General features: G+C 46.5%; 1 protein-coding gene across 2 annotated transcripts; it reads left to right on the top strand.

Moving 5' to 3' along the window:
- The first annotated feature begins 904 nt into the window (after positions 1-904).
- On the top strand, positions 905-21,260 carry LOC101526436 (zinc finger protein 84). 2 transcript variants are annotated; one of them, XM_058656749.1, is made up of 5 exons: positions 906-1,141; positions 10,077-10,218; positions 17,440-17,566; positions 18,158-18,253; positions 18,972-21,260. In XM_058656749.1, exons 2-5 carry the CDS (start codon positions 10,204-10,206, stop codon positions 20,945-20,947), a joined length of 2,214 nt encoding a protein of 737 aa, XP_058512732.1. In that variant the 5' UTR covers positions 906-1,141; positions 10,077-10,203; the 3' UTR covers positions 20,948-21,260. The 2 variants fall into 2 exon arrangements, with proteins under 2 accessions (XP_058512733.1, XP_058512732.1); XM_058656750.1 differs by lacking the exons at positions 17,440-17,566; positions 18,158-18,253 and having other exon boundaries at positions 905-1,141.
- Positions 21,261-22,193: the final 933 nt, after the last annotated feature.

Raw genomic sequence — 22,193 nt, 5'->3', positions numbered from 1 at the left:
AGGGAGCTGGGTGGGAAGTGGAGTGAGCCAGCGTCTACGAGATGTTGGCACCGTAGGCCAAAACGTGTGTGACAGAAGCAACCGTCCTGCTCACTTGTTAAAGGGACCCCTCCCTTCCTCATTTGAACAGGTACCAGAAATAACTGCTTACAAATTCATCCAGCTTCTTGCCACTGGCACCTGTTTCTGGAGAGTCACTTATGTTTCCACGAATTTCATGTTAACCTAGGGACGACTTCCACTCGGCCTTCCGTGTAGCTCCGGTCTCCGTCTGTTCCTTCAGCACTTGCTGTAACTTCTTAAAACTGATGGGGGGCTGACACGGTAGCCTAGTGACTGAAGTCCTTGCCTTGCACACACTGGGATCCCATATGGGCGCTGTTTTCTGTCCTGGTGGCTCCACTTCCCATCCAGCCCCCTGCTTGTGACCTGGGAAAGCAGTCGAGGACGGCCCAAAGCTTTGGGACCCTGCACCCACATGGGAGACCTGGAAGAGGCTCCTGGCTCCCGGCTCTGGATCTGCTCAACACCGGCCGTTGAAGTCACTTGGGGAGTGAATAATCGGACAGAAGATCTTCCTTTCTCTCTCCTCTTTGTATATCCGACTTTCCAATAAAAATAAAACAAATTTTAAAAAGCTTCTGGTAGAAGCGGGTACCCCTGCAGTGGACACTTGGGGGACAGCAGTGACGGCTCCCTCCACCGTCTGAGGAAGACCTGGACTGATCCTGGCTTGGATTCAAGACTACTCTGGCCATGCCGGCTCCGAGTAGTGGGCCAGCGGGAAAAGCTGTGTGCGTGTCTGAAACAAATCAATGAAAATTCAAAACTCCTGAACTCTGTGTCCGTGCCACCAGCCGTGGCTCACGCACTTCCGGTCGCAGCGGAGCACTCTGGGAAGTGTAGTTCTGGTTCCCCGCGGGGTGGGCTAACGCCGTCTCGCGTCTCCCCGCCCGCGAGGTCCGAGTGCGCGCGCGCCCCCACGGAGTCCCGCCCGCTCGGGAGCGCACAAAAGCTCGCGGCCGCGCGAGGCGTGGTGCGGCGTCACGTGACTGGGGGCTGGCGGCTGCAGTCGCCTCAGTCACTCTGCGGGAGCGGCCGCGGCCGGTGCGGGAGATCCGACTGCAGTCGGGAGCGGAGGGTGAGTGCGGTGCCCGGGTTGGGGGCACTGACGGGAGAGCCCTGGCGGCCGGCCCCCGGTTCTCGGGCCTTTCGGGTCGTGTGGGACGGTTGCTCTCCAGGGGGCAGCGGGTGGGAGACGTTGGGGTTGTGCGGGTCGCGCGTTCTGCGGAGGCCTCCCCGCGTCATCCGGGGCGGCGCCTTTCAGGACGGTGACTCGGGCCTCTCGGGACTCGGTGGAGCGGGTTCGTGGGCGCGAGACTGCCGGACCAGCCCCCACCCCGGAGGGCCTGCAGGAATGGACAGCCGTTCCCGGCAACCCGGCTGCCGCAGGCTGCGGGAGCTTTCTGTGAAGGCGTGTGTGGAGTGGGGGAAGCGTGGCTTTGGTCTTTTCTAATTTTGGAACCTGCTCTGCAGCTTTCTTTGACCTGTCGACTTGCTTTTTCTCTGCCTTAGTATATATATATTTTTCTTCAAGGGTTAGGTGTGTGCATTTACTTGCAAGGTAGAGGTGGGGAGGAGATCTTCCATCCTCTAGTTCACAGTGTCTCCCAGTGGCATAAACTGAGCCCATCTGAAGCCGGGAGCTAGCAGATTCTTCTGGGTCTCCCACGAGGATGCAGGGTCTCAAGGACTTGAGCCATCCTCCGCTGCTTTCCCAGGCACATCAGTAGGGAGCTGGATCCAAAGTGGAGCAACCAGGGCTCGGAGTGCCACCTATGTGGGATGCAATCATAGGAGCAGATGACTGGAGTTCTTGGGACCCTGAACATGGGTGGGAGACCTGGAAGAAACTCCTGGCTTCTGCCTTTGTGTGGGCTCAGCTCATGCCATGGGGGACGTTTGTGGAGTGAACTAGCAGATGGAAGATCCTTTTCCGGACCTCTCACCTGGGTGCAGGATCCCAAGGCTTTGGGCCGTCCTCGACTGCTTTCCCAGGCCACAAGCAGGGAGCTGGATGGGAAGTGGTGCCAACAGGACAGAAAACAATGCCCATATGGGACTCTGGTGCGTTCTAGACAAGGACTTTAGCTGCTAGGCTACCACACCGGCTCCTTTCTTTTGTTTCTTAAAATTTATTAATTTTTTTTTTAAGATTTATTCATTTTATTACAGCCAGATATACAGAGAGGAGGAGAGACAGAGAGGAAGATCTTCCGTCCGATGATTCACTCCCCAAGCGGCCACAATGGCCAGAGCTGAGCTGATCCAAACCCAGGAGCCAGAAGCCTCTTCCAGGTCTCCCATGTGGGTGCAGGGTCCCAAATCTTTAGGCTGTTCTTGACTGCTTTCCCAGGCTACAAGAAGGGAGCTGGATGCGAAGTGGAGCGACTGGAACTAGAACTGGCTACCGTATGGGATCCTGGCGCATGTAAATTGAGTGTTTCAGCCACTAGGCTACCGAACCAGACCTTCCTGTTCTCTTTAACTGCCTCTCAGAAATGAAGAACAAACATTAAAAAAATAAGGGTGGGCCTGGCGGCGTGGTCTAGTGGCTAAAGTCCTCACCTTGAACGCCATGGGATCCCATACGGGCACCGATTCTAATCCCGGCAGCGCCTCTTCCCATCCAGCTCCTTGCTTGTGGCCTGGGAAAGCAGTCGAGGACGGCCCAGAGCACTGGGACCCTGCACCTGCGTGGGAGACCCGGAAGAGGTTCCAGGTTCCCGGCTTCGGGTTGGCGCAGCGCCGGCCGTTGTACTCACTTGGGGAATGAATCATCGGACAGAAGATCTTCCTCTCTGTCTCTCCTCCTCTCTGTATATTTGACTTTGTAATAAAAGTAAATAAATCTTTAAAAAAAAATAAGAGTGGGGGGGAATATGCTGTGTATGCAGTTTAAACTATTACATACTACTTTTTTTAAAAAAAGATTTATTTATTTAGATAAAGTCAAATTTACAGAGAAGGAAAGACAGAGAAACGATTTCCATCTGCTGGTCCACTCCCCACATGGTCGCAATGGCTGGAGCTGAGCTGATCTGAAACCAGGAGTTTCTTCCAGGTCTCCCACATGGGGGCAGGGTCCCAAGGCTTTGAGCTGTCCTCAACTGCTTTCACAGGCCACAAGCAGGGAGCTGGATGGGAAATGAAGCAGCTGGAATAGAGCCCACGTCAGTATGGGATCCTGGTGCATTGCAGGGCGAGCACTTTAGCTACTATGTTATTGGGCTGGGTCCTACACACTACTTTTGGCATTTTTCCTTAACATGAAATTTTGTTCTAAGTGTAAAATGTAGATGTACTTGAAGTTCTGTCAACTGACCCTTGAAAACGTAGCTGCTCCTCCTGTTTATTTCTCTTTTTCTTTGGGGGTACAGGGCACAAACACTGTGGCAGAGCTCCAGTGGTTGCTTCACTCCTCAGAGCCAGGAGCCAGGCACTCTGGGCAAATCTGCTCTATAGTGATGGGGAGCCAACTGCTTCCTCTGAGGTTCTACCCTGGCAGTAAGCTGGAACCTGGAGCCAGGCCTGAGCATCCCATCCATGCATTCTGGCATGTTGGATGCAGGCGTCTCTGCTGCTAAGCTAAATGCCTGTCCCTTGTGTTCATTCCTAACATGTGCTGGTGACATTTGCCACCTCTGTCCTCCCCACCTTGCCATCTTGAAAAGGGGCTGTGGTCACAGGTAACGGGGTGGAGTCTACACTCCAGGTGTCCCAATGCCGCTTTTTAATTTAGTCACAGTTTTAGGGCAAGTTGCTGAACCTCTGTGTGCTGTGTGTTATTCTGTCTTGGGTGCTTGTATGTTGAAAAGACAGGATGATGCGTAAAACACTGGGAATATGGTATTGTTAGATTGCTGACCACCCTTGAGAAGAAAAATATCAACAGGTTGTAAAAAGTTATAAAAAGACTTTATGGGAGTTGCTCTCAGGCACTCTCCATGCAGCAAGGAAGAAAGAGGGAAGGGAGTAGAAAGGCAAGCTGGGGAATGTGGGAGGAGCACCAGAGATGGCACGGGCTCTGTTTAAGTCCAAATGAAGTCAGGAATATCCACCTGGCTAGAGCTGACCTGTCTGCTTACAGACTGAGGTCTGGAGTACGCCCAGGCCCCCTCCTACAGCAGCTATCAGATACGTGTTGGAATTTCCTTAGAGCTTTGGGTGATCATGAAGGTTGTCTGTTCTCCTGATGATCAGTTGAGAGGTTTTGGGGTAATATACATACTGCAAGGTAAAATACATACTGCTGAAGCTACATGAACCAGATCTCACAATGACACATTTGTTTTTCATGAGCTTGTCACGAGATGGTTGGTGTGGCAGGCTTATCCCCTGCCTGCAGCACTGGCATCCCGTGTGGTATCTGTTTCAGTCCCAGTGGCTCCACTTCTGATCCAGAAGTGGATTATGGGATTCTGGTGCATGCAAGTCGAGGACTTTAGTCACTAGGCTGTCGTGCCAGGCCCTCCCTTTTTAATAATGATTTATTTATTTTCATTGGGAAGGCATTTAAAGAGAGAAGGAGAGACAGATTTTTCATTCCCTGGTTTACTCCTCAAACGGCCATAATGGCTAGAGCTGGGCTAGGCTGGAGTCAGGAGTTAAAGAGACTCCATTCAGGTCTTTTCTGTGGGTGGCTGGCCCAAATACTTAGGTGTCTTCTGCTGCTTTGCCAGGCAAATTAGCACCGAGCTGAATCCAAAGTGGAGCAGCCGGGATTCCAACTCTCATCCCACCATGGATTGCTGATGTTGAAAGCACTGATTTAAGTCATTATGCCACAATGCTGTCTCTGTGTTTAATTCTTTTTTTTAATTGTATAAATTTTTTTGATAATTTTTACAGATTTGATTAGGGTGCAAAGGGTCAAGGGCTACAGGAACGTGGGTGAGATCATTATTTTCACATTGTCTTTTTTTCCTTCCTGTATCTAGGGGGAGGGGAAAGACAAGGGGAGAAGCCACACCCGGCCTCCCAATCATCCCAGGTTCCCCAGTGTCGGGCATGCTCCAAGGGTCCTGCTCAAGTGGTTTTGATAGTTCACCAGTTCTGTGTTACTGCTGATCTTAACACTCCAATCTCGATGAAACCTCTCCAGACTCCACTGGCTGACATGGTTCACCTTAGATTCTCTGCCAACTCTTGGCTGGGGAAGTTGATGGATTTGTTCTGTCCTTCATCCTCTGTTATGGTACCAGGTATCCTCTGCAGGCTCCCGTGTACTGCCATATCCTACACATGCATCTGGATATGCTATCCCCTGCCCTGTCTAGGCCACTGAGGAGGCCCAGTTCTGACACATGCATTCCACAGTCAGACCATGGATCCTGAGATTATCTCCATGGTTGGAAATCTGAGTCCAGCGTTCAGTTGGTGGGATTCTCAAATAAACTTCATCTGAGCTGATCCCAGACCTGATTCTTGTATGTGCATGCCATTACAGGGTCTGGTACAGTCTTTTGCCCAGATCGGCCTGGTTCCTGTGCTTGTCAGTATGTACAGCATAGCCCTGTCTGTCCAACATCCCATTCAGCTCTCATATGTGTCAATGGGCACTGAAGCCTAGTTCAACTTGACCAGCCCCACTATCCAGCCCACACACCTGTCAATGGGTACCACTCTGTCTAGCCATGCCTGTCCCAGTCCTGGTTCTCATGCTCACCAGTCAGAGTGGCAACCCAAGAGGGAGATGCCCACTGTTTCCCTACTGGGTCCACTCCCACTCCCGGATCTTGCACTGTGCAGGTGGTACTGCAGTTTAGCTTGACAGAGTTTTCCCCTGTGCCAACATCTGCTAATTGATGCTGCGGCAAAGTCCAGCCAACCCTCACCCACTCTGGCTTATGCATGTATCAGTAGGTACAGTCTGCCCAGCCTGGCTTATCTCCAATCCAGGCCAACAGGTGTTGTATCCCTGCTTGGCCTGGACTGCCCCCATCCCAACTCTCAGACTCAACAGTACAGTCCCTGCAGCTCCCTGCAGGTCTCCTACTGGGTTTGCCTGCTCTCCCCCGTGTCTCACGTGTGCTGGTTGGGCACTGAGACCCAGACTAGCATGGCCCACCTCACCTCGGCATTTGCTAGTGGGTGCTGTAGCCTGGCATGGCCTGGCCTATCCCCAGTTCCAGCTCACACTGGTGGGGACTACAGTCTAGCCAGCCCAGCCAGCCCCCCGTCCTGGCCCTAATGTGAACTGGCTGGTATTGCAACCTGACATGGCGTGACCCACACACCATTCTGGCTCTCAGATTTGCCAGTGGGTGGTATGAACTGGACCAGGCTAGCTCGTTCCAGACCTGAGCCAAAGGTGAGCCTGGTGCCATAACCTGGCCTGGTCTGGACTGCTCCCTTTCTTGGTTCTTATGCTCACCCACAGGGACTGTGACCCAACAGAGGAATTCTCCAAGCTCCTCCATCAGGGTTTCTCCGAATGCCAGATGTCATGCACACTGGTGAGTCCATGGGCCAGCCCTATTTAGTCTACCTCCTGTCCTAGCTGATTCTGACTGGTCTTTATGCATTCTGGTTCTTACCATTGGGTGCTACATCCCAGCCAAGCCTAGTCCATACCCAGACACAGTTCACGCTTGTCTCAACAAGGATAGAGACCTAGCCAAGCCTGTCCTACATCTACCCTGGTTCTCATGAGCACCAGTGGGTGCTGGAGTCTAGCCCAGTCTGGCACACCCCAGACCCAGTCCACATCTATGCCAAGGGACACTGCAGCCATGTCCAGACCAGACTGCAGCCCCCATTCCGGCCCTGCTCCTGCACTCACCAGTGGGACCCACAACCCAGCCAGAACATCCTCTTAGCTCCCCAGCCAGGCCTGATCTCTGCCACAGATCTTGGGCGTGCCAGTGGTTGCTCTGATCTAGCTTGGCATAGTTCCTCCCCTGTCTTGGCCTTTGCCTTTGAATGCTGCAGCCTGGCCTGGCCCAGCCTGCCTCCAGTCCTAACTCTTACTGGCGGGTGCTGCAACCTGGCCCTGCTCAGTCCACTTTCATCTCTGGCTCATGCAAACCAGTAGGTATGACAGCCTAGCCCGGCATGAGCTGCACTCCATTCTGGTTTCTGCACTTGCCAGTGAACTGTGATTTGCTTGGCCCCGCCAGGTCTGCAACATACTTGCCGATGGATGAAGCTACCCTGCCCAGTCTGCCCAACACCAAGGCCTGGACCACGTGCTCATCAGTGGGAGCTGTGACCCACAAGGAGGAGTTTCCCAGGTTCCCCAATTTGGGCTACTCCCAAACCCAGATCTCATGCATGCCAGTGGGTGCTTGGCCCTTACCCAACATGACCTGCCCCTTTTGTCCTGGCCTTTGTATGAGCTGGTGTGGCTCAGCCTGCCCCACACCCTGTTTTAGGATGCTCATGTGGGTGCTGCAGACTGGACCTGCCCCACTTGTTCCCAGCCTCAGTACCGAAGAGCATTAGTGAGTTCCATGGTCATGTCTAGCTCAGCCCATCAGCATCCCAACTCTAACCAGCAGGACTTGCAGTTCATAGGATTGGACCCACATATCCCCACAGAATCCATGCCTGGACCTAGTTCTCTTGTGTGCTGGTTGGTGTCATGACCCAGTCTAATGTGACCCATCCCCTGATCCAACACTCAATGTCAGATAGTGGGATCTACCCCTGCCAGACAGGCTCCCAGCCATAACTTGCATGTGCACTGGCATGTGGTGGTCAGCCATATCCCATGCTAACAAGCCCGACCCAGAACTCCGATTTGGGCTGGTGTATCAGTCCGGCCCATAAAGATCTTAAGGTTTCTCCCCTCCAAACCACCAGGTCTGAGACCCCTTGCTTACCTACAAGTACAGTGGCCCTGTCACTGGGTGTCCCTCAGGATTCATTCCTCACCTACACATGCAGTGGCCTTATCCATAAATGTCCCGAGGCAGTAATTCCATATCTGCAAGATTTTAGAGCTTGCTGCCACTAGGTTGCCAGCGGGCAAAGCCCGGCACCAATTGGTGCTCTGGCTGCCCACAAACCCAGGACCCGTCCCCTGCTTAGCAGCAGTGCGTGGGGTACTATGATCCCTATCAGGAAGCCTGGCTGGCACAGGGTTCCCAAGCCACAGCCACGTGACTGGGGGATCCAGATACCCATGGTGCTGCTCAGACTTACTTGAACTCAACCCACCAACATGGTGGTGGTAGGCATCTATGTTAAATTCTTTTCTCTCTCTCTGTGTGTCTCTCTGTCTCTCTCTCTCTCTCTCTCTCTCTCTCTCTCACACACACACACACACACACACACACACATTTGAAATACAGAATTAGAGAGAAGGGACAACTTTCACTGCTTCTCAGGCACATTAACAAGGAACTGGATTTAAAGTAGAAAAGTTGAGATTTGAAACTGCATACAGATGAGGTGCCAGTGCTATAGTGAGGGCTTAACCTGCTGTGCTACACTGACAGTCATGGTACATCCTTTCATATTTGTAAATTAAGTTTCATTCATCTTTATACTTAAGTCAGTGTCAACTCTTCTTTTGGTTATTTTAATGCATGTTGTTGCTTTGACCCTGTTCATATTTATTATCTTGTGTTTCTGAAAGTGTTCAAGCTGTTTCTAAAGCTTTATTCTTTGAGATGAACTTTATTATTATTTTTTTAATTTGAAACTTTAAAACATTACTTACTTGAGGTGGGAAGAAAGAGTGTTCACTTGTGGGCCCAATGCATTAGCCTAGTAGCTAAAGTCCTTGCCTTGAACACTGGCTCATATCCTGGTTGCTCTACATCCTATCCAGTTCCCTGCTTGTGGCCTGAGAAAGCAGTAGATGATGGCCCAAAGCGTTGAGATCTGCACACACATGGGAGACCCGGAAGAGAGTCCTGGCTCCTGGTTTTATATCAGCTCAGCTCCAGCCATTGTGACTACTTGGGGAGTAACCAGTGAATGAAAGATTTTTCTGTCTCTCCTCTGTGAATCTGACTTTCCAATATAAATAAATCTTTAAAAAAATTAAGAGTGTTGATTTGCTTGTTCACTGGGTGGCTGAGAGTGGGCAAGAACCAAAGCTAGAAGACAGAAATGGGCATTTGATCCACATGTCTGGCAGATTCCCAGTTGCTCGGGTCACTACTGCTTCCTCCCAGAGTCTATGAGGAGGAGAGGGGAATCAGGAGCTAGGATTTGAGTGTTAGACTCAAGTGTTCTGGTGTGGGATTAAGGCATCTTCACCCTGCAAAGAGAATTTAGGATTGCTTATTAAATAAGCAGTTTTTCAGGTTACAATTGTACTTAACTAGATTGCCTGGCACAGTAGCCTAGTTTTTAAGTCAATGCCTTGGATGTTCCGGTTTATGTCCTGGCTGTCCACTTCCCATCCAGCTCCCTGTCTGTGGCCTGGGAAAGCAGTCAAGGACAGCCCAAAGCCTTGGGACCCTGCACCCGCGTGGGAGACCCAGAAGAAGCTCCAGGCTCTTGGCTTCGGATGAGCTCAGCTCCAGCTGTTGAGGACACTTGGGGAATGAACCAGTGGATGAAAGATCCAGAGGATGAAGTGGCCGTAATGGCTGAAGCTGAGCCAATCCAATGACAGAAGCCAGGAGCTTCTTCCAGGTCTCCCTTGTAAGTGTAGGATCCCAAGCACTTGGGCAATCGTCTACTGCTTTCCCAGAGTACAAGCAGGGTGGTGGATGGGAAGTGGAGCAGCTGGGAGACAAACAGGTGCCCATGTGGGATTCTGGCTGATGCAAGGCAAGCATTTAGCCACTGAGGCATCACACTGCACCCAAAGTTCTTTTTCTTTACAATATTTCAATGTCCACATTGAAATGATTCTCCCAAGTGTTTCATTTGCTCTTTATTTATCTCTTTATGGACATCCCTGTAACCTGCTTCTGTCCTGCAGGGGCTTACATAGGAAACATGTTTCTGGCCTTGCCTTAGATGATTATAAATTCCTGTTTCCTAACCAGGGAAGAGATTCCAGACAGAATGAGAACGTTGTAGCTGTAGTATGTTTGTTCTTGTGTCCACAGTTCAAATAAGCCTGCTTCTCTGGGATGTGAAAAGAATCTGCAACCAGAAAGTTGTTGCCAATACCTTGGTGCAGAGCCTTGGGGCAGACAGAAGAGCCAGGAATAAAATCATCTGACATAGAGTAAGATGGCCATGCTGCAGGTGAGTATGTTGCTTATTCCTCATCAGAAGATTTGAAGAGAATCTAAACTGGCTAAGAAAGCAAAGGTGAATGACCTCACAATACATCAGGATGGGTCAGAAATGCAGCACTGAGACGTTTGTCATATGTCCCTGAGAACACTTACTAGCCATAGTGTCCTATGTAATTACTGAGTTTGAATTGGGAACTTGACCTTCAGGTTTGTGGCGGTTGTAACAAAGAAATATGGATGTTTATGTAAGTTTCATAATTTAAAAAATAAACTGATTCCTCACAGGAAATATCATTTGATCATGTGTTACTTTTTTCCTTGGTGAAATTGGTGAATATATGATAAAAAATGTCAGCATTGTGTCATATGGGTAAGTCCACAGCCTGCAATGCCAGCATCCCATATGGTTCCTGGTTCTAGTCCAAGCTGCTCCATTTCATTTTTTTAATAATAAATTCATTTTATTTTTGATGATGTTTACGTAGTTGAGAGGATGCATGCCCATGTGGACCACTGATTAGGGTGGGGAGGGCTGAGGAATGGGAGAAAGTGGATGAGACAGTTGCTTCCAATCTCCTTTGTCTTTCCTGTATCTGGGGAAAGTGAGAGAAGGCCTGCATCAGTACCCAGGAACGGGGGATGGCCGCCCGATCTCATCCCAGGGTCCCCAGTGTGGAGCATGTTTGAGGGTACTGCTGAAGTCGTTTCAATAGTTCTGAGATCCAGCTGCTCCTCTTCTAATCCAGCTCCCTGCTGGTGACCTGGAAATAACAGTGAAAAATGGCTCAAATGGTGGGTCTTTGTTACCCACTTTGGGAGACCTTAGTCAAGCTCTTGGCTTTAGCCGTTGGTGCTGTTTGCGGGGTGGATCAGGTTATGGAAGATCTCTTTCTTTTCACCTCTTGCTTTTAGAAAATATATATATATATAATTTATATATAAAATATATATATAATTTATAATATATATATTATATATATATCATCTCTCGGCCTTTTGGCTAAGATCAAGTGCAGAAAATAAATATATAGATAGGTAAATATCATTAGGAGAAACTGCAATAAATGTATGATCTTATGGCTTTTTTAAAAGTGGTATTCCTCAGATATGACACAAGGGTAGACTGTCAAGCAGGACTTAGTAACAATTCATTTATTTTTCTAAGTTGTGAAGCCTAATTCAAATGCCAGAAAGTACATGAAAGAGAGTACAGTGTATTAATTATCAGCTGATGACAGAAGAGCACCGCCCAGGGCAGCAGGAGGAAGTTCAAGCTGCTGGGAGGCACTCCCTGAGCCCTTCCAGTCACAGCCTCTTCTGACAAGGCGGACGAAGGCTGTCACTTCATTGCTTTTCTTTATATTTTTAAATGCAGTTCTTTGGTTTTATTTGCTGTAATATCTACTCATTTGTGTCTTTTATAAAAAATATTTTTTTAAACTGGAAAGTCAAATACACAGAGAGGAGGAGAGGGAGAGAGGAAGATCTTTCGTCCATTGATTACTTCCCAAGTGGCTGCGACAGTTACAGCTGAGCCTATCTGAAACCAGGAGCCTGGAGCCTCTTGCAGATCTCCCACGTGGGTGCAGGGTTCCAAGGCTTTGGGCCGTTCTCTTCTGCTTTCCCAGGACACAAGCAGGGAGCTGGATGGAAAGTTGGGTCAGTGGGATTAGGACCGGCACCCATATGGGATCCCAGTGTGTTCAAGGCGAGGACCCTAGCTGCTAGGCCACCATGCCAGGCCCGCAGGGTCTTTTTTATAAGTGTCTGTTTTCTTTGTCTGGTATTGCACTGGCTGGAACCTCAGAGCAGGTTAGAGTGGTGCAGTATTAGGGAGTATCTTTGTTGTGGGCTGTGCCTGCAAGATCTAATGGTGGTACACTGTGGCAGTTTTTATGCTGATTGTCAGCTCCCCAGAGTTAGTCCTCTGTTGCCAGCTGTATGTCTGGGGATCCCCAGGCCTGATCAACCATAAATTCAGTAAGATTCCTTTGAATCCTTCAGATTTGAGAATTGACTAGAACAACCCACGACAACTCAGGGAAGCATTTACATGGGATTGCACTTTTAGTACTTCGCATGTAAGCCAAGGCCCTTTAGTTGAAGAGAAAGATGAACAGGGCAGAGTCTGGACGGTGTTGATGTTGGAGCCTGTTCACGCCTGTCCCTTGTAAGAAGAACCTGTGATGACGCTAGACAGATAGCTGTGTTGACCATCCAGGACACCACTTGCGATGTGGAGTCTGACTGCATAGTGGGTGAGTTGGTCATTGGCCATTTGACTGAGCTCTTCCCATCCCCATCCCTGTTCTCTGAGAGCCCAACCCTGTGGTCATGTAGTGGATTAACCTCTTGTCCAGTCCCTGTTCTGAGCTTGCCTGGAGGACTACCTAGAATCACCTTGTTGCTCTAAACTCAGGAGGGACCCCTGATAGCTGAGATACTTGCGGCACTGAGGACATTCCAGAAATCCAAGAAAAAGACTATTTAGCCATTGAGCCATGGCGCTGGACGCTAGATGGAGGTTTTCCGACTGCTAGTCCACATTCCAAAAGACTGCAACACTTAGAACAACTCTAGAGACCTAGAACCCAATTGGATTCCCCTGTGGGTGACATCAACCAAGTGTTTAAGCCATCATGTGCTGTCTCTTAGGGCATGCATCAGCAGGCAGCTAGAATCAGAAGAGGAAATAGGCCTCAAACTACTTACTCTGTGGTAAGATGCTGGTGCCCCCAGTAGTGTGTAGATTTCTTCTGTCCAATGCTTACTCCCATGTGCTCACTTTGGTAGCATGTATACCAATGCTTACTCTCACATATGGCTTGCTACTGTTTTGTTAGCGATTCTGTTCTTTTTGGTTATGTCTTTGTCAGGTTTGGGATCGGGGTCAACTGATCTTATAAAAGGTGTTTGCAGAGACTGGTGTTGTAGCTCAGCTGCTTAAGCTGCTGCCTGCAGTGCCCCTGTCTGTAAGGATGTGAGTCTTAGCTGCTGCATTTTTGATGCAGCTCCCTGCTAATGGCCTGGCAAAGCAGCTGAGGGTTGCCCAAGTGCTTGGACTCCTGCCACTCACATGGGAGAGGGGATTAAAAGCTTGTATTTTTTTTTTAATGTTTGCTTGTAAGGATTTATTTATATGAACAACTTAGATCTTTCATCTGCCAATTCACTTCCCAAATGGCTGCAATGGCCAGTGCTAGACCATACTGGAACTTGGAGCTTCATCTGAGTCTCCCATGTGTGCATTCCTACTTAGCATAGGGTTCTGTTTTCTCCATTTCCTTCCCAACACTTGTTCTCCTTACATTTCTGATATAGCATTCTAGTGAATATAACGTAATAACCTTATTTACTCATTTTTTTGAGTGATATGTGTGCTCCATCATCATCCTGAGTTAATCCAGGTCCTCACAAGGTGGCAGGAACCAGCTGGGCAGCATTCGGTTTGGAGGGAAGCTGGGGTCAGGAGAGAGTGGGGGCCGTGTTCAGGACTCCGGGGTGGTATGACAGCGGTTCCATTACTCCCTGGAACTTTCAGCCATTCCTGTATCTTCACTGGTGAAATGCATTAATGTATTCTGCAGGGGTTTAAATTGAGTTGTCTTTTGACTATGGATTTGGGAGAGTTGCTTTTATATTTTGAGTTAGGTCTGTTGTCAGAATTTACAAATATTTGTTTTCAGTCTGTTTCTTGTCATTTCATTCTATAGAGCCATCTTTAAAAGTGTAAACACTTCACATAATATTTTACACTTGAGAATGGTATTCTGTCTCCTATTATAGCTGTCTTGTTTATCTTCTGTGTGAGTATTGAACACTCATATAAGACGATGTTGCAATTTTTGTTTTTAACCATGAAATAAACTTGAGAGGAGAACAGTAGAATGTGTGTTATTTGTGCCTGTTTTTATAAGTTGCCTGGTGGCGCTATTTCTTTCTTTTTTTTTCTATTTATTTCTGTATTTTATTGGAAAGGCAGATTTTACAGAGTGAAGGAGAGACAGAGAGATCTTACATATGCTGGTTCATTTCTCAAATGAACAGAATGAAAGCTGGATGGGAAGTAGAGGAGCCAGGACCAAATTGGCACACATGTGGAAGGCAGCACCATACACCCAACCTTACCTTAGCCAGCTGTGCTAAGGCACTGACCTGGGACAGTGTTCCAGCTCTGTCCATTTGGAAGTTTTTTCCTTTTTGTTGTTCAAATGTGTGTTTTTTATAATTGACTTCTCTAGGTGTAGAGTATGCTTTTTTTTTTTTTTTTTTTTTTACTTTTCTGGTAGTGCTGTAGATTTTTTTCTTTTTTAAGATTTGTGAAAAGGCAGACATACAGAGAGAAGGAGATACAAAGAGAAAGATCTATCTTCTGTCTGCTAGTTCACTCCCCAAGTGGCCACAACTGCCAGAGCTGAGCTGATCTGAAGCCAGGAGCCAAGAGCTTCTTCCAGGTCTTCCACACAGGTGCAGGGTCCCAAAGCTAGATTGCTTTCCCACACCACAAACAGGGAGCTGGATGGGAAGTGGTGCCACTGGGGTTAGACCTGGCACCCATACGAGATCACAGCGTGTGCATGGTAAAGACTAGCCACTAGGGCCCGGCGGCGTGGTCTAGCGGCTAAAGTCCTCGCCTTGAAAGCCCCGGGATCCCATATGGCCGCCGGTTCTAATCCCGGCAGCTCCACTTCCCATCCAGCTCCCTGCTTGTGGCCTGGGAAAGCAGTCGAGGACGGCCCAGAGCACTGGGACCCTGCACCCGCGTGGGAGACCCGGAAGAGGTTCCTGGTTGCTGGTTTCAAATCGGCGCAGCACCGGCCATTGCGCTCACTTGGGGAGTGAATCATCGGATGGAAGATTTACCTCTCGGTCTCTCCTCTCTGTATATCTGACTTTTTAATAAAAATAAATAAATGTTTAAAAAAATAGCCACTAGGCTATTGCGCCGGACTGGTGCAGTAGGTTTTTTAAATGTGGCATTGTGTTATCTCAGAAGATTTTTGGGACCAAAGTCCCCTCTTGATCCAATATTTAGATTTCTAAAATTGAACTTTTCTTCTGTTCTTCCCCTTCCTATAAAATTGTTTCGTGGCAAACTATTAATACGAGCAACAAGGACTATATCCCAACTGCCAAGGAGGCCACAGGGAATTGGATGCCCTCGGAGGCTCAGTACTCTGAGGTCACCCACCCCTAACCGGAGCTTCCGCAGGGGATGGAAGAAGTCCAAACACTACCACGCAGAAACCAACATCATCGGAAAGACAACCAGAAGCCCTGAGCGGTCCACAGACACAGAAGAACAATAAATGTCCTTCGGGACCAGGGAGGAGAGCTTTCTCTGGTCCGAGCCTGGCTCCACCTCTGGACCCCCGCCCTCCCTCGCAATGACCATCGGGATCGCTTCGAAAACCCCTCACAGCAAACAAACAATCATACAAACTAAAAAAAAAAAAAAAAACCTAAAATAAATAGACAAACAATAGAAAGTAGAGCTTGAAATCTGATAGGAAAGAGCTGGCGTGGATTGGCTCATGCCTTGCTGGGTGGGACACAAAGATTAGTCACTCCTCACCATGGTGTTGCGGATTTTTCTGCAACCCCCCCCCCCAAAAAAATGTTCTGCACCTTAAATGTCGACAAATGTCTTGTTAGAGTTACAAGCCAGTCTAGATTACCCCAAAATCTGCCAAGATCAACAAAATTATACTTCAACACAACAAATGGCTAAATACTAAAATGAAATAGACACGAGACAGCTGAATGGTACCCTATAGCCACTTTAAGGTATATAGCAGCCGGTCCGGTCCTGTATATAAACTAAAATTGAGATGTCAATGAGCTAATCATAGGTTGTGGTTAGGACTTTTTACTCAAAACCATGTCAATTCCATAATATTGCAAATTGCTGTTGATGTTATATTGGGACTCTTAATTGACTGGGATGATATTCTACCAGCTGTAACTTCGGACCAGAAATGGTCTCCCCAAGAAATTGTTCAACCCATCTGGACAATAAGTAGTTGGACTCCATGCTTGGTATATGTTTGCAAGGAAAGAATCTTGATTGAATTTGAACTGTAATGCTGCATCAAGGTGGAGGAATCCACCAGGGGGGAGGGGAGGGGAGGGGGAAGGGTGGGGGGATTCCCAGAGCCTATGAAACTGTCACATAATGCAAAATATTAATAAAAATATAAAAAAAAATTGTTTCGTGGCTACAAGAGAGTGTTAAAGGCATTCTACCTGCTCCCCTTCTGCTGTGTTGCTTAATCTAATTAATACCGTATCCTCTGTTAGTCATCAACAGTGTTAATACCTGCTTAGCCCTGTTAGGGTTTTTTCCCTTGCTTGAGCTGCTGCTTCCAGGAATGCCTTTGCATGCCCCTTTTCATTGGAAATGCTATTAATTTTTAACAACTATTCTGAAACTTTACCTTTTTTACAGAGCCTGGCATAACATAGAAATAAGGGTGCTATCTCTGCATTTTTTTTCCCATATACTTGAGAGGGACATCGACATAGTTCCCGTTCACTAGTTCATTTATCACATGCATACGGTGACCGGGACTGGGCGAAGCCAGGGCTGGGAACCCAGATCTCATTCAGGTCTCCCATGTATGTGGCCATACCCAACTTCATGAGTCAGTGTCACTGCCTTAACAGGGTCGGCATTAACGGGCCAGAACTCAGGTTGGAGCTACATACTGTAATATGGACCCCAGCCTCCCAAGCAGAACGCCAAGCACTCTTCCCCGTAAGTCCTAGAAGAGTGCAAAGTGGCATTTTATCATGTAAAATATAATGAAGGGGGGCCAGTATTGCCATGTACAAGGTTAAGTCGTGCCTACAATGTCAGCATTTCATTTGGACATTGGTTCTGTTCAGTGGAGCTCTCTGGAAAGCAGCAGCAGCAGATGACCCAACTACTTGAGCCCTTGCATATGAAAGACCTTTAGGAAGTTCCTTGTTTCTTGCCGTTAGCCTGGCTGTTATAGTTTTTTGGGAAGTGGATGGAAGCTGTCCTTTCCTGTCTCTGTGACTCTGCCACTCTGCCTTGCAAATATATAAACAAACCATTAAGGAAGAAATATGTATAATGTAAAGGTGGGGATGTAGTAGGCATTTATGTAACCTGCTGTGATAACAATGTCCAAATAAACTGTTAGATTTTCTCACAACATGCAGTGATCACTGCTTCAGATTTACCAGAATTGTGCTCTTACAGGACTCATTTTCATTTGGAGATTTATCTGTGGACTTCACCCGGAAGGAATGGCAGCTGCTGGATCCTCATCAGAAGAAATTATACAGGGATGTCATGTTGGAGAACTATAGCAGCCTAGTGTCACTGGGTAATAAAAAAGCTTCCTCAAGTACCTTGAACTGTGCCCAATAAATTGCTTTCCCCTTTTTTTAGTTACTGAATGCTTTGAGCTCTGAAATTTTTACCAATTGTGCGCTTAAATTAGGTTAAAATTTATTGGACAATAACAAATGCAAAAATATTTGTATTTGATTTTCTAATAATGAGATCTTAAGTTTGTTTTTATCTTTGAAATTAATTAAGTAGTAATTTTGGTAGCCCCAGATGTCAAAGCCTGATACTGTATCAGCTGTATCAGTTGCTTTGCATAGATATTGATTCCTATAGTCTTCAGTACAATCCTGTGTAGAAACTATATTATGAGTAAATAGAAGCCAAGAGTGGTTAACTAAGTTTCCCAGGACTGATAGCTACATGGAAAACCATGGATTTTAACTCCGATGTGGCTCAAGAGCTTGGGCTTGAATTGTAGCAGTCCTACATAGAGACTGTGTTCTCTGCAGTGTAGTTGTGAGAGACCTTGACCTTGAGAATTGAAGGCTGACTGTGTTATGAACTTACTTATCTTCAGAAGCCCTAAAGCTCCAGCAGTTGAACCTTTGTGATTTTCCCTGAACAGGGTATAAGGTTGTGAAACCAGATATCATCTTCAAGTTGGAGCAGGGAGAAGAGCCTTGGATAGGAGATAGAGAAGTTCCCTGTTCAGATTCTACAGGTAAGCACGTAACAACTAGGTATGGAGGAAGTTGAGCCTCTGTTGATCAGTGATGTGGTATGTCTTCAAAAGTCTGACTGCGAGATTTCTTAAAAATCCTCAAGCCTTTAGTGGTAATTCAGAACAGTTGATTTTAGCTACTCAAGTAAGTCACATTAGATGTTTTCTTAGCATAAAACCAAATATGTCTGGCTTATGTGAGTCCTGACATTGTTCCCTATGTTTCACATCTGAGACTTGGGTGTTTGGTATTCTTTGTCCTGATTTGTTTGATCTGCTGTGTTGCTCCTTCCTGTATAGTCAGAGATGCCACTGCTAGTACGCTGAAAACTTTGATTTTACTGGTTTAGGTGGACCTGGTCTAACCTGATGTCATCTTTAAGTTGGAGAAGGGTCAAGTATCAAGTGATCCTGTTTCTCAGAACGTTTAATGAATGATTCTTCCAGCCTTGTTTCTTTGTTGCTCATTTTTCTTTGTGTACTTTTTACATTCTGTTTGGTGAATATATTTGTCAGTAACCAAAGATGACTTATTACAACTGTTTTCCAGTTTTCAGGATTTCTCTTTTTTTTGGTAGCTAGAAGATAGATATTATTCTTTGTACTTACTTTGTACTAGGAAACTAAACCTTAGAAAACAGTCATCCCCTCACTATATAGCATTTGAGCCCTTCCTCCCCTCCCCAAAACACAACCAACCAGGTTGTTTCTCTTCTAGAAAAAGTCTGGCAAGTGGATCATCTCATGATGTGGCACCAGGATAACCAAGACAAACTTAAAAATATGAGAAAAGATTATGAATGTGATGCATTTGGAAAAAATTTGAGCGTGAACACTGTTACTTTAAGGAAATCAAACAGTGAGAGTGACTTAAGTGGATTGATTTTAAAGCATCATTTGGACTTGCTAATACCAGAAACAGATTATGGGAGAATAGAGTCAGATGATTTTACTGTGTTTGATAAATTGTTTCTTCCTAGCAAGCCTGAGGGAGCTGATAGATGGTTCAAACACTGTGAATTTGCTAAATGCAATCATGAGAGCTGCAGAAAGTCCCAGATTGTCATATATCACAGAACTCGTTTAGGAGAGAAGCTCTACGAATGCAGTCAGTGTAGGAAACGCTTTAGTAAGAAATCAAGTCTCATTAGACATCAGAACAGACATGTCAGAGAAATAGCCTATGGCTGTGGTAACTGTGGCAAAACCTTTCTCCAGAAGTCACAGTTTGTGACACATCACAGAACTCATACAGGAGAGAAACCATACGATTGTAGCCAGTGTGGGAAAGCCTTCTCTCAGAAGTCCCAGCTCACATCCCATCAGAGGACACATACAGGCGAGAAACCCTATGAATGTGGAGAGTGTGGAAAAGCATTCTCCCGGAAGTCTCATCTCATATCCCATTGGAGGACACACACAGGAGAAAAGCCCTATGGATGCAATGAATGTGGGAGAGCCTTCAGTGAAAAGTCAAATCTGATTAACCATCAGAGAATTCACACAGGAGAGAAACCTTTTGAATGCAGGGATTGTGGGAAAGCCTTTAGCAGGAAGTCACAACTTGTTACACATCACAGAACTCATACAGGAACAAAGCCCTATGGATGTAGTGATTGCAGAAAAGCCTTCTTTGAGAAGTCAGAGCTTATTAGGCATCAGACCATCCATACTGGAGAGAAACCTTACGAATGCAGTGAATGTAGGAAAGCATTTAGGGAGCGGTCAAGTCTCATTAATCATCAGAGAACTCATACAGGAGAGAAACCCCATGGGTGCATCCAGTGTGGGAAAGCCTTCTCCCAGAAGTCCCATCTCATATCACATCAGATGACACACACAGGGGAGAAGCCATATGTATGCAGCAAATGTGGGAAAGCTTTCAGTAGGAAATCTCAGCTTGTTAGACACCAGAGAACTCATACAGGAGAAAAGCCCTATGAATGCAGTGAATGTGGAAAAGCTTTCAGTGAAAAACTAAGTCTCACTAACCATCAGAGAATTCATACAGGAGAAAAACCCTATGTGTGCAGTGTGTGTGGGAGAGCTTTTTGTCAGAAGTCGCATCTCATATCACATCAGCGGACACACACAGGAGAGAAACCCTATGAGTGCACTGAGTGTGGGAAAGCCTTTGGTGAGAAATCAAGCCTTGCAACACATCAGCGAACACACACAGGAGAAAAGCCCTATGAATGCAGGGACTGTGAAAAGGCCTTCTCCCAGAAGTCACAATTGAACACTCACCAGAGAATCCACACTGGGCAGAAACCCTATGAATGTTTTTGTGGGAAAGCTTTTTTTGAGAAGTCAGAGCTGATTAGACATCAGAGAACTCATACGGGAGAAAAGCCATTTGAATGTAATGAATGTAGAAAAGCCTTTAGGGAGAAGTCAAGTCTCATTAATCACCAGCGAATACATACAGGAGAGAAGCCCTTCGAATGCAGTGAGTGTGGTAAAGCCTTCTCTCGAAAGTCACATCTTATACCTCATCAGAGGACACATACAGGTGAGAGACCTTTCGGATGCAGTGACTGTCGGAAGGCCTTCTCTCAGAAATCACAACTTGTCAATCATCAGAGAATTCATACTGGAGAGAAGCCGTATGGATGCAATGAATGTGGGAAAGCCTTCTCACAGAAATCACAGCTCATTAATCATCAGAGAACTCACACAGAGAGGAAATCCTAGGGATGGAGTTTATGGAGGTCATGCAGGATTTTGTGCAGGGCATGCCTTCAGCATCATTGCAGAGTGGAGTAAGCTGAGCATGCAGTGGATCTCAGCCTTTCACACCCTAGTCGAGCCTTACAGAGGAGGAAATTGCATCAAAGTGACGTAATCCTCATACTTCTTATCTTATCTGAGACCTTCCCAGAGGTCATGTTTCACTAATCATTATAAATATTCCCACAAGGGGTGAGGGAAAGTTCTATAGAACCAGCAAGGGAGGCTGTATTTTTATCAAGAAGTGACAGTTAACTGTATGTGAAGAAGTAGTAAATATAGGGTTAGTAATCCAATTATATTGTATTTTGGGTGGTTCAAGTTACAAACCGTGAGGACACTAGAAACCTGTGTCCCTAGAAATAATGCTTCAGAGGGAAAATATATACTTTCATAGATGGGACCAAAAATAGCCACTTCTACTGGTTGACAGATACTCCTTTTGAAATATGACAGTGCCGAATCCTAACCACTAGACCACCAGGGAACATGTTCCTTTTGAAATATGAAATGTTAAAACTATGTGACTGATTTAAGTCATTGAATCATCTGAAACTTAATTGCATTATGGCTTGTTTTCCTGTGTTACACATTTAACCTTTTGGCATTACAGTTGGCAGTTTACTTTAGTTGGGGGCTTGAACTGCATACATTTTACAGTGCCTCTGATGTCTGTCATAACACCAGGTTTTATGTTTTGTTACTATAAAAATGAGGAATTGATACAAGTTGGCTATTGCTGAAAGTTGGTTGGGTAACAGTACCAAACTTTTTTCTAATTTGCTGTCAAATATAAGAGACCTGCTGTTAGTAGTAGCTTCACTAAGCACAGGAACCACAGAATAGCAGTAGTAATGTATATAATACTGTGTGATCAAAAGAAATCACTCAGCACTCAGTGAATGGTAGTAGTGCTGTGTACGATTGTTTTCTTCAGTGAGAAGCTTCAGTTAACCAAGTGTGTTTGTCTTAAATGCTGTGTAGCCCAAGTACGACTTATATTATGATACATGAGTGTTTTGTGCTGCTGTTACTTTTGGTGTTTCACACACTATCTTGAAAGTTAGGTGGATAAGCTGAATTAATAACCATTGCTTAGAAGATATAAAATAGAAAGGATTTTGTGGTGAGGAAATACCCTTTACACATTCATGGAAGTGTATTTTGCCTTGGAAATTTCTGTGATACTGAACAAATATTAAAAAAGACA

This window comes from Ochotona princeps, chromosome 29 (assembly GCF_030435755.1).
Source record: "Ochotona princeps isolate mOchPri1 chromosome 29, mOchPri1.hap1, whole genome shotgun sequence".
Classification (NCBI taxonomy): Eukaryota; Metazoa; Chordata; class Mammalia; order Lagomorpha; family Ochotonidae; genus Ochotona; species Ochotona princeps.
This window is presented reverse-complemented; position numbering and strand designations above follow the sequence as displayed.

What these genes read in the sequence shown, in the direction of transcription:
- LOC101526436 (XM_058656749.1), top strand. An exon ending in TAGCAGCCTAGTGTCACTGG is followed by an intron (nt 17,567 to 18,157) that starts GTAATAAAAAAG and finishes TTCCCTGAACAG; the next exon opens with GGTATAAGGTTGTGAAACCA. An exon ending in TCCCTGTTCAGATTCTACAG is followed by an intron (nt 18,254 to 18,971) that starts GTAAGCACGTAA and finishes TTTCTCTTCTAG; the next exon opens with AAAAAGTCTGGCAAGTGGAT.